Source organism: Leptopilina heterotoma, unplaced genomic scaffold (assembly GCF_015476425.1).
Source record: "Leptopilina heterotoma isolate Lh14 unplaced genomic scaffold, ASM1547642v1 Lhet_123, whole genome shotgun sequence".
NCBI lineage: Eukaryota > Metazoa > Arthropoda > Insecta > Hymenoptera > Figitidae > Leptopilina > Leptopilina heterotoma.
In genome coordinates, this window is record NW_025110842.1 from 2845487 (window position 1) to 2858630 (window position 13144).

At 32.9% G+C, this 13144-nt stretch overlaps 1 protein-coding gene across 9 annotated transcripts in view; it reads right to left on the reverse strand.

Annotated features, from left to right (window-relative positions):
* Nucleotides 1–6598: 6598 nt before the first annotated feature.
* LOC122512669 (dorsal-ventral patterning protein Sog) overlaps nt 6599–13144 on the reverse strand; it is a 223569-nt gene continuing 217023 nt past the window's right edge. For all 9 annotated transcript variants that reach the window (XM_043628645.1, XM_043628646.1, XM_043628644.1 and 6 more), the window contains 6 exons: nt 11662–11727; nt 9365–10584; nt 8483–9083; nt 8193–8335; nt 7814–8125; nt 6599–7236 (listed from right to left, as the gene is read on the reverse strand). In XM_043628645.1, coding sequence (XP_043484580.1) covers nt 7048–7236; nt 7814–8125; nt 8193–8335; nt 8483–9083; nt 9365–10584; nt 11662–11727 — 2531 coding nt within the window. In that variant the 3' untranslated portion in view covers nt 6599–7047. The remainder of the gene's footprint in view (nt 7237–7813; nt 8126–8192; nt 8336–8482; nt 9084–9364; nt 10585–11661; nt 11728–13144) is intronic.

A 13144-nucleotide genomic window follows, 5' to 3' on the forward strand; every position in this document is an offset into this window, starting at 1 on the left:
TATCATTCTTTCGTATAAAAAAAAGTTCTCCAGTTTCATCTCTCTTGCAGAAAGGCCTTTTTTAAACCAAAGTCCCAACTTTTTCTCACATCCAGTTGTTTTTTTTTAAATTATTATTAATTTTTTTGTTTAATCAACTTTAAGCGTATCTGAGCGAAAGTGTCGCTCCACTGATAAATACTGCCAGCGGTGCGTTAGAAAAAAAGGAAAAAAAGAAAATATTCTATAAAACTAATCGCAGAAGAAATTTTTTTTTTGATAATACAATATATGGTTGACAATAGAAAGCTGTTTGATATGAACATTTAAAGGTGTATTCATAAATTTAATGAGAGAAATGAATTTTTTTTGTTTGGAAATAAGAATTTTGTGATATGGCGAATCTTTGCTATTCTTGGTTTAAGCTGGTTTTATAATGGTCTTAGTGGGGGCTTTCACGTGAGGCTTGTAGATTCGGTTTGAAGTTTAGTTGTCTAATGCTAAGTTAAGCTATTTTACCGTCTTGTCAAGTCTATTGTAGAGGTAGCTTAACGCCAGGTCGAGTTTATTGTAGAGCGAACTTAATGTCACGTCAGATCTATTCTACAATAAGCTTATGGTCACTTTCAATCAATTGCAAAAACCAACTTAATGTCTGGTAAAGTTCATTGTAGACGTAGTTAAACTTCACGTTAATTCCATTGTAGAGTGAGCTTAATGTCTGGCAAGGTTCATTGTAGAGGGAGCTTAATGTCTGGTAAAGTTCATTGTAGAGGTAGCTTAACGTCACGTTAATTCCATTGTAGAGTGAGCTTAATGCCTGGTAAAGTTCATTGTAGACGGAGCTTAAGGCCACGTTAAGTTCATTGTAGACGGAGCTTAAGGGCACGTTAAGTCCATTGTGGATTGAGCCCAGCGTCACGCCAAGTTAATTGTAGAAAGTGCTTAACGTCATGTCATGCCATTGTAGAAGGAGATTAACGTCACCGGAAGTCAATTGTAGAATAAGCTTAACGTCAAGTCATGTCCATTGTAGAAGTAGCTTAAAGCCACGTTAGGTCTATTCTACAGTGAATCTTCGGTCACGTTAAATCGATTGTAAAATTAACTTACAATTAATTTCACGTCAAGTCCATTGTAGAGTGAGCTTAACGTCAAGCCACGTCCATTGTAGAGTCAGCTTATCGTCACGTCGAGTCGATGTTAAAGTGAGTTATTCGCCACCGTAATTTTATTGTTACTTTTCTTCAGTGTCATTTTTAACATTGTGAAGTCAGCTTAAAGTAACCATAGAAACACGTGCGTATGACAAGGACAGAAAAGGGGAAAACCAGCTCTCGACAAGGACAGAAAAGAACGTAAATTTCTCCAATTTGAACCTTAGAGCAAATAGTTTGAATATAATTTCCAATTTTTTCTTTTAAACCAGTGTTGCCATTTAATGAAAAAGAAAAAAAAATTTAATATTGTTACTTCTTTTGGTAATTTTAAAAAATAATGGCAATTTTACAATTTCAGTAAGTTGAATAAGTAATGTCAATTTCACAATTTCGGTACATTTAATAAGTAATGGCAATTTTACAATTTTAGTAATTTTACAATATTTAAATATTGCAAATTAATATACTTATAATATTTATAATTATTATAAATAATGTATACTAATTCACTTATTGTCAAGTATTATAAAATATTACTATATTAAACTATATATTATATTGCTATAATATGTTTTATTGTCTAATGTAATAATATTCCTTTTTTCAATAATATACAAATTTTGAATTTTAAAGAAATTATTAAAAACGTAAGGGTCATTTTCGCTAGAACTTTTCATGGAAAATTGACTCTTAAGATCTTCGGATTTGAAATTTTTTTACTTTTTAAAAATAATCTAATATATAAAATAATCTAATAAATAAATAATTTAAAAAATTAGTGAAAATATTACTATTAATATTAATATAATATTAAAAAAGTAACTTCAATTTAAAATTAGAAAAAAAATAGTTATTAAAAATTTTTTTTTTACAATTTGATTATTTTTGCGTTGACAACACTGTTTCCATATATTATAAATTGCTTTCTAAGGTTAAATAATTTTCTTTTTTTGAATTAAATATTAAAAAAATAGTTTTTTACAAATTTTGTTTCGTATTTTTTCGTCTATTTTTTTCTTTTTTGTTTTCATTTTTTTTTTTTTTGTAGAAAATACAAAATTTGAATTATAAGTCGCAGTATAATAACAGCGGTAACATTGAATTCGATTTCTAATTATCTGCTACGCCTATTACATTTTATAATAATATAAATTATGTATCTATAGAACTAAATCATCATTCTCCTCCTCGTGAAATACACATTACTGGCACGTAGCGTTTTTTTGTCAATTTTGTCGAGAAAAAAAAATTACCCAGAGTTATAATAAATAAGTCGCTTTAAACTCACCAGCAGAGACATTATTTTTTAATTTTCATAATTTTTTTATGAATAATTTTAAAAATTTTTTATAAAAATAATTTGTTTTGAAAAAAGTTTTCTTTTTAATTATTTAAAAAAAAAAAAATTCTAGTCCAATTTGACGATTTCTGACAATAATTATAATAATAAATGATTATTAAAATTTGTTATATTAACTTTAAAAAAATTTTTTTTTCTAATTCACATTAATTTTTGTCTATTAAGAGACAAATTTCTTTGCTGCTGAGTATAAATACAATAAATAATTATTAAAAATTACCTACTTATTGTTAAATAAAGAGAATTATAAATTACTATATATAATTATGTTCGTGTTTGTGTATATTTGTGTATGTGTGTGTATAAGACAATAAGTCACGTATTTTAAATAATAAAATCCAAAATAAAAAAAATTTTTTTTTAGTCTTTTCAAAATAAAAATTGTTTTTTTTATAAAAAAAAGTCGAATTATTAAAAAAAATTAAATAGAAGTAATAAAAATTCTATTTTACAAAGGGGGAAAAATATCTAACGCTTCTCAAATTTATTATTTAAATAAAAAAAAAAATTAAATTTTTTCTCTTCATACATAAAATTGACTAGGCAGCGAACTTTTAAGAAAGCAAACTATTTTCCCCTATCATTTCATTTTTTTTCTTTTTATTTTAAGAGCATTCCCTTACGTATATTAAGAAAAAAAACATTCTCAAATAAATAAATAATCAAACAACTAAACAGTATAAAAAATAATTTCCTATTATTTAAAAAAAAATCCTGCTTGTTATTAAAAAATTATTATTATCATTATTATTATTTAAAAAATTATTCTTATTATCATTAATATTATTAAAAAAAAAAATTATTGAAAAAAAATTATTTAAAAAATTATTTTAAAAAATTATTTAAAAAAAATTATTATCATTAAAAAAATATTAAACATTACGCATAACTTTCTTCAATAAGAAATGCCTTTTACTCACGTAAAAATCCGCGCCTTTTTTTAAAAGAGACACTTTTGACACATTTTAAAAGAGAAATGTGCAAAATTTCCTTTTGAGGGTAAAAATTGTTGTTTTTGCCAACTGCCCAACCCTGTTATATGAAATTTCTAACTTATTGCCAACTGCCTACCTTGCTAAATGGAATTCTTAACTTTTTTCAACTACCCAACCATGGCGATTGAAATTTTTATTTCTTTATCAACTACCCAACCCTGGAGAATGAAATTTTTAACCTTTTGTCAACTGCCCAACGAAATGAAATGCTCAATGAAATGCTTAACTTTTTGTCAACAATTCAACCCTGAATGAAATTTTCCTACTTTTTTGCCAACTGCCCAACTCTGCTCAATGAAATTTTTCAACTTTTTGTCAACAACTCAACCCTGCTTAATAAAATTTTCTATTTTTTTGTCAACTGCCTAACCTTGTTAGAGAAACACTTCGAAACTCTATCTTATTTTTAAAATTTACAATTTTATGATTTAACATTTCTTTTTGTTTAGAATTTTTATTTTATAATTTCGGGCAGTTGACCAAAAAGTTAAAAATTCCACTTTGCAGGGTTGGGTAGTTGACAACAGAGTTGAAAAATTTAAGGTTAAGTAGTTGACAAGAGTTAAAAAATTTATCCTACAAGGTTGGGTAGTGGACAAGATAGTTAAAAATTTTATTCTACAGGGTTGGGTAGTTGACGAGACAGTTAAAAAATTTTAACTCACAAGGTTGGGTAGTTGACGAAAGAGTTGAAAATCTTATTTAACACGGATAGGTAGTTAATAAAAAAAAATTGAAAATTTTGCCTCGCAAGGTTGGATAGTTGACAAGTGTCACATTTGGGAAGTAACTTTCCTAGAATTCCATTGTAGTGTCACCATTATATTTTCTACAAGTTTTACCCTCTGTTTTACCATCAAACGTTAATCTAACCTTAACGCACGCAAAATACGTTCATCGCACATTAACGTCATTTTTCATTACCTGCTCTACCTTGCTCTTTAATCCCCCTTCCCTCTTCTTCTCTTTTTTCCGTGTTCATTTCATTTGACAATTTTACATATTATTATAAACAGGTTATCTAAATTAGCTAATAATAATTATTATTATTGTCACAATAACAATTAGAATTTCATTGAGTTTTGATTGTTCATTCTTTTTTGTTTAAATTATTATTTTTCTTTTGATACATAACCTCCAATTTTTATACATAACCAAAAAAATGATTTTTCAATTGTTATAACATTTTTTTGAATTCATATGAATTTTTGAAATAATTGGAGTTTAATATATCAAAATATGGTCTAAATATTATATATAAGTTAATCTTAAATGGCTAGAAAAAAATAATAATTAATGCTCATGAAAAAGCGATGAATTGGGCGAATTTTAATATCGGATGCAAATCAGACAATTATATTATTATTATTTTATAATAATCGGGATATTTTGTCACATTTGATATTTTCGGTTATTTTTTTAAAATTCTATTTTGATAAATACTGTAGTACAGTTTTAGAAAAAATATCGAAATTGACATGTATATTTTTTTTTACTTATTGACATTCCCATCACTGGGTTTCGATGGTAACTTCCTAGGTGCGCCACTAGACAAATGCGCATTTTTTATTTTTTTGTTCAACTATCCAACCCTGCTCAAAGAAATTTTTTACTTTTTCTCAACTTCCCAGCACTGACAAAAGAAAGTTTTATCCTTTTTTGACAACTGTCCAACCCTGTTAGAATAAACATTTTCCTTTTCTCAACTTCCCAGCCCTGACAAAAGAAATTTTTATCCTTTTTTGTCAACTGTCCAACCCTGCTAGAAAAAAATTTCTACTTTTCTCAACTTCCCAGTCCTGGGTTGGTTGCTGTATGAAATTTTCAATTAGCAAGGTTGGGCAGTTGTCAAAAAAATTGCAAATTTCATTAGTGGCGCACTTGGGAAGTTAATTTCAGTGGTTAGAATAAAGGCCAAAGCACTTTTAGATAGAAAATCGAAAATTTGATTGTGTATTGACCTTAAAGAATTTTAAGATCTCTGCAATGAATGCAGAATGTGAGATAGACAAAAGAAAGAGACACATTTGTTGTCTTCTATCTTACTCTATACTTTATATCAGAGTAAAGGCCAAAGCACAATGAAACCTTAAAGGCTTATTCACAACTTTGCGAACGCAAAGCCTAAGTTAAAAAAAGGACAGAGATATGTTAATGTCCTTTTCTATCTCATGCGTCTCGTTGGTCTTTAATCTTAAAATTGTAAATCGAATCGTAAATTCCGAGAACGAGAGAGAGAGAGAAAGAAAGACATATATGTACATCCTTCTCTTTCTAATAAAAAAATTTCCAATTCAAGGTTTCATTGTGCTTAGGCCTTAACTTTCTCTTGGCCTTTAATCCCAACCAATTCAAGAACACATAACCTGAAAAACAGTCAGTGTGACACTGTCAGCTCTTTAAATTGACATTTTTATTTAATACATATATAGAGAATATAAAAAAGAGCGCTAAATATTTTTAAATGCTAAGCTTTCGTGTTCTGTATCGAGTATTTTTCAGGTTAGAATTTTCACTGATTTGCATCGCGATTTGAATATACATATATATATATAGATAATAGTGTATACGATTAAACAATGGCTTTTTATGTAAGAACCAATGACGCCATCTTGGTTCTTCAGTCTTCTTTGGCTTTCGGGTAACACGGAGAGTAGTTTGCGAGAAATTATTATCATCGCACTTTCTCTTCGACGCTCCCTCTCTCTTTTCTCTAGAGAGACTAATTCTTAAAGGTAGATTCACACTACAATTCTGTCTACGATTTTTATTGTTCGGAAGACAAGTATTATTTTTCTCTTTGTTACCACTAGGAAACCGGTCATCAACACCCAGTAAACGAAAACTAATTGAAATGAATTAAAAAGAATTCACAAAGAGCTTTCGTGAATCCCGCTTTGTGACAAATACGAATTGGAGCCATGATGCAATTTTCCTGAATTCGTGAAACTGTATTGAACTTCCGAACCTTCTATCCGTACCAATTCACTGGACAAGTTTTGAGCCTTTAATTTTTTTCAATTCGTTAGCACGAATTCAATGCATTCCTTGGCCATTTCTTTCGAATGCGAATTCGTTTGGACAAATTGGTACATATTGAATTAAATTCAATTGAATATACAAAGAGCTTGAGTGAATCCCGCTTTGTGACAAATACGAATTGGAGCCTACCAAAAATGTTAATTCGTTTCAATTCATTTGAATTAGTTTTTTTTTACTGGGCAGACTGCAGTGTGTGTACACAAATTGTTACGGTACGATTACAATTTCGAAATACTCCGGCAGATAATGTTTTAGTTCTTGACGAATGGAACCGTAAACATTGATTGTCATTATCAACCGCAGATGGATTACTATTGTAATTTAAAATTGTCAATTAAAAAAACCCCAAATGTTGAATATAGTGATAGTTAAAGTGACCTGCGACACTGTCGATAGTAATCGATTTTTACGTTCGATCTATCGATATTTGTAAATTTACGTGTGTCATATCGTGAAGAGAAAATAGGACACATAACCTCGACGGTGCACTCGAGTTGGCGGGAGTGACAAATCAGCTGAGTCCACGTAGTGCCACTGCGTGCTTTGACGAGTGATGATTGTTACGATGATGTCGCCTTGCTCGACGACACTGATAAGTGCAACAGTCATCCATGGGACGTTCACCCCGTCTGATCTGGTGGGCAATTGAATTGCACACTGATCGCGGACATCGTTTACGATCACAGCGAATGTCACCGTTCTGGGGAAGAAATATTCTTAAAATTCGGAAAACTTCATTGTTAAGGTTAGTATTTTCGGTGAATATTGAGCTTTGAGTTACAATCTCATTTTTTATTGATTCACTTTCATGTGTATTATTATTATTTTTCACGTGACATTAACCATTTTTTCTGTTACAGATTCTTGTGGACTTGGATTTATCAACACTAGGGATAAAGGTTTTTTAATATTTGGATAACTTCAGTATTGAAATTATTACTGTTGGGTAAGTATAACGTCGAGTTTGAATTGAACTAGGAATAAAGTTTTCTTATTATTCGGATAACTTCAATGAGAACAATTTCTCACTAACAATAGAAATGAAACATTCCTAATATTCGAATATACTTGATATTCGGGTAAGTTCATTAAGAATTACTTCCAATCAACATTACGAATAAAATATTCTTATTATTCGGATAACTTCATTTGAGAGTAATGTCTCATCAAAGACGGAACTAAAAGTTTTGCAAAGAACCAATTTCACAAATATAAGAAAGTCCCCAATTGAAAATACTTTTTTTAAGGTTAGAACTGAATTAAATTTGCTTAATTACCTTGCAACGGCACTTGACGCACTTCATCTCTCCATGAGAATGGATTCGTGGATGCCACTCCCTTCCGTTCTCGTAAGGACCGCCGACTGGGTATTTGCAACCACCGGAAGCGAGAATCTCCTCCGATGTGCGGCGCGTCGATAAAGCTGCTTGATCGCGAGGAAGTTGACTCTCAGTACCATTTGCGTATGTTACATTAACAACCGGACATTGTCTACAGCAGGCCTTCTTCTCCGGTCGAAACGCCTCTTTCTCGTCACAGTCCAGTGGAGGACACTGTACCCGTGGACATCTCACTTGTAGTGTCATGATCTAATTTGAAAGAAAGAACGCAATTTTTAAAAAAAAAGTTAGTGCGAAACTATAGTCAGATACTTACATCACAAGTGCAGAGAGCGCAGGTATCGAATCCATTCGGTGGTAGGTAAGGATGCCAAGAGGATCCGGCTAGATGAAATTGTCCAGCGAGTGTGCATCCCTTAGTCAAGGAAATTGTTGTATTGTCATCATTTAGCTTCGACACTGTGGAATTGGAACTCATTGTAAAATTGGAATTTGTCACCGATTTCGGTTAAAAACAAAATATAAACTTTGGGCTAATTTAGCAAATTCTACTTGAAAGCTACTAAAAACAGGATTTATAAAGCAAAGGGTTCATTAGATACCCACCGGAACAAATAGGACAACAATTCCCAGGCGCCTTCATCTGTTTTCCAACAGCACACTGCAGAACCGGACAAGGAACTGGATCACAGTGGGCCAATCCTCTGTGACAGTGGCACATGGAGCAGGGATCAGAACTCGACGTCCATTGTGTCCCCTCTTCATAGAACCTGGTTTCATGGAAACATGCCGTCACTTCTAAATCGGATTGAGGCGGTTGGAGATTATAAGCCACCACCGATGCCACATCATTGTCCGCATAGTGCGGCAGACAGCTCAAAGGTGCCCTGGTTTTAAACGGAGCCTTTAGGAGTTTAACCGACTGATTATTGGTGACCTCGAGGAATCCGATTCCGGACTCTATGCGATAGAGTTCAACCGGCGATAAACCAGCGACCGAACCCTCCAAAACGGAACCTGTGAATTCTTCCAAAAGTCTTCTGGAAACTGGAGCGCCTTGCGCCAGGACCGGCATTGTCTCTAAATAGAGCCTTAGACTCCTGGTGTCCTGATCGCTTGGGAGTCCGGAAATTTCCAATTCGTAGTGGAGGGTACAGTCGGGATCGACTGACGCCCAGACCAAACCGACTGGAACTTGGTTCGATTCCTGAAATTAGAGGTAAGTTGTAGATAAATCTTGGGGGTTCAATAAACTTTAGGGGTTCGATAAACCTTTGGGTTTTAATAAACCTTAGGTGGTTCGATAAACCTTTGGGTCTCTATTAACCTTTGAGTCTCCATAAACCTTAGGATTTAGAAAACCTTTGGGTCTCCATAAACCTAAGGGTTTAGTAAACCTTTGGGTCTCCATAAACCTTAGGGTTTTAATAAATCTTTGGGTCCAAATAAATCTTAGAGTTTACTTCCAAGGGCGAGAACAAAACTTACCTTCGAATGACTCATATCGTGATCGACCCTACGCAAGAGGACAGGACCTGCCGTGTCCCTAGCGTCGGCGACTGGTCTAGCGACCAAACGTCCCTTCAGATTAGCTCCCGATTTTTGAAGAGAAGCAGCTACTACAGCAAGATCTCCATTAAGTAACGGCTCCAAAAGTCTAGGTCCAGGTCTCTCGAGTGTACCATTCGCGAGTCCACCAATCAGCGAAGGCGTCAAGTCCTCAACTTCCTGCCTCTTCTTTCCGCTCTCATCAACAAGAGTCAGCGTAACCGGAAGATCGTTCTCCATACCCAGAACCTCGAAACCATACCTAAGTGCCCCATATCGATCCAAAAACGCCCAACCCAAACCCGAAGCACTCCGACTACCAACCTCAGTAGTCAACAAAGCCTGATACATATCACAACTAACCCTCGGCGACACCGACCCGGACAATTTCAAAGCCTCTGGATCTCTCTTCGACATAATGCTGATGGTGAGCTTTCCCCTAGAAAGCAACCTCAAATCCGTCACCGATATTGTCCCCCTCACCTCTCCAGTATTCAGTTCATTCGATGGTTTCTTAACAATAGTCTCCTCTCTCAACACCACATGATTCTTCTCCGCGTGCTCCAGCTGAACAACAATCGGAACATCCACAATATCGCTGGGCAAGAATAGACCATTAAAAATCAACGAGATATGAACCGAAGGAGTGGAGATGAAAGAAGTCGCCGAGACTATCGCAGTGGCACCTGAACCAGACATTGCGGCACGATCGACACCCAACGATGGTTCGAGGAGTGAACTGAATTGCTCCGTGGAGAGGGCGCGATACCTCGATAGACGACCATTTAACGTGGACGTCGTTTCCCAAGTGAGACTCACGAATAGACGTTCCTCTCTTAGGAATTTTCGATAATCGCGTGCAACACGTCGCCAAACACCGCATAATTTACCAGTTGCATTCTGATAGACGCCACCAATTGGATCCAGTGTCTGCTCCTCGAGAATGTTACCGCTGATGTCGAGGAATTGAAGTATCCTTGGTCGGGGAGTTATTCCCGTGAAGGCAAACGAATAGTAGAGATTTTTTCTGTGGAATATAAAACGACCGGTTGCAATATAGTTGGAGACGTTGTCGAAATTTGTCGTGGATGATGATTTTTTGCCGAAGTCCTCACGTTTTAGCATTTGACTCGTTCGACCAGTGAGAAGGGTTCCAAATTCTGCAAAAATTGACGAGGTGAGAATTTTTATTTTTAGGAGACAAATATATTTTTTTGATTCGACTTGACTATTTTTTCTGTTACAGAGACTTTCATGGAAATCGTTTCATCAACACTAGGAATAAGTTTCTTAATATTCGGATAAACTTCAGTATTGAAATAATTTGGTGAGTATGATTTTCAGTTTCAATTGCACTAGGGATAAAGGTTTCTTATTATTCGGATAACTTCAACAAAATAGATTCACGAACGTAATGCATTAGAAAAGGACAGGAATGTATTTGTCTCCTTTTCTATCACCTGTATCACGTTCGCGATCTCAATTGTAAAATAACCTAAAACATTAAAGGCCAAAGCACAATAAAGTTCGTGTCAAAAATCGATGAACTCCGATTGGTTACCTTCATTTGTATAAGCCAATCAGAAACAAGTATCTTTTTTCCCCCACGTTAACTACCCAGTTCTGCTCTCTGCTCTATAACCTCCACAAACAGATGATTTTCACCATTTTTTACTAATTTGTATTAAAGTGTGTTAAATTATCAAAAGTGGTTGTAAAAAATGTTCGTTATGTAAGAATATGAAAAATATGAATAGTATTTGGAGAAGTATGTCTAGATTTGAGTGAGTGATTCTTATTCGTAAGTATTGTAATGAACTGGAGAGGTTAAAGATCTCAAGCCACTGACCTATCCCAAATGGATAAGAGAAAAAAATTTGTAACGACAACAGAGAATGTAAATAATTTCTTTATGAGTGGCGCCGTCAAATTGCATTGCTTTGCATAACAAGAACGTCTACTTTGTAAACTACACTTTAAAGATAACAAGGGGAGTTAGCATTTTAATATTCAAGTTCCAGTTTTGATGCGAGATATAGACTTGTTTACTTGTTTTTGAATGGTTCGAACGTTTAACTATATATATATAGTTAACTATGTATATAACTATGTATATTGACTATATACATAGGTATGCTATATATTAACTATTTGTAAGGCATATACATTAACAATCTACAAGTTTCGACTTTAAAGGAAAAATATCAAGATAAAATTAATTGATTGTGAAATCTTACGTTTCAGACTTCGTTCCTCCTCCTCCAAGGACAATTGTGCCGGAAGATCTTGTGCGATGTCAACATCTATAAAAACAAGAAGAAGAAGAAGAATTTTTAATTTTTCTTTTAAAGGAGCAATTTTCTTTTTGGGACATTGATGAAGTTTATTTTTTATTATTTCCCCCTGCCAGAGATAAATTATTCCGTTCTAAGCAACGCGACTACTTCTTCGTTTTTCTTTTTTTTTTTTGTGGCTCAACTCTTGGCACAGGCATCGATTTATTGGTGAGTATTAACCTTTCTTTTCTGCGATAAATTTTACTTGTTGCGCATGGGTTTCTTGAGAATGAGAAAAAGAGAGATAGAGAATGAGAGTAGACAGATTTGTTATTTTCTACGCATTTGAAATTGGTGCACGAGTGATATTTTGTTAAAACAAAAATTTGTCTTCTCTCTCTTTTTTTTACTTGTCATATATATATGTATAGATGCGTAATATTTTGTTTCAGATGTTGAGAAATTTCTCGCTACGAAAACAAAATAAAGTGTGTGTTATGTATTCTGGAAAAAGGATATTTTTAAAAAAAAGACATCAGTACGTGTCTCAAGGTTTTCAAGGCAAATTGATAATAATCAATATTATTTTTGGGTAAGTATATAACATTCAGTTTGGATTTTCGTATTCTTTATTAATTTCGCTTTTTTTAAAATTGAAATAAAATATAATTTTCTTTGTTACAGATTTTCATGGAGGCTTCGTGGACATGGAAGGGGATGAAAATTCCCCACTGCGATTCTTATTCTCGACACGGATAAAAGTTTCTTAATATTTTGATAACTTCATTTCGAGATTCATTTCTTATCGCCGATAAGGACAAAATTGGCTAAATATTTGGATAACTGTGTTATTGATATTATTTACGTAAGTAGAACATTCAGTTTGAATTTTTTTCTTTAATTCGCCTTGACTTGAAGTTAACTAATTTTTTTCTGTTACAGATTTTCTTGGACATCGTTTTATCAACACTAAGAATAAAATATTCTTATTATTCAGATAACATCAATGAGAATAATTTCTGTTCAACAATACGAATAAAGTTTTCTTATTATTCGGATAACTTCATTTGAGAATAATTTCTCGTCAACAATACGAATAAAATATTCTTATTATTCAGATAACATCAATGAGAATAATTTCTCTTCAACAATACGAATAAAGTTTTCTTATTATTCGGATAACTTCATTGAGAATAATTTCTCGTCAACAATACGAATAAAATATTCTTATTATTCGGATAACTTCATTTGAAAATGTCTTAATCGACTACAACCCTAAAAGATTCTTAATATTTAGCTAACTTTATTTTGAGATTCATTTCGCATCAGCGATAAGAATAAAGTTTTCTTCAGTTGAAAAACTTCGTTAGAGATTTGATTCTAAAGGTTTCTTAATATTCGGATAACTTCATTGAAATATTTACCAGACTTATTTTCAAAAGCG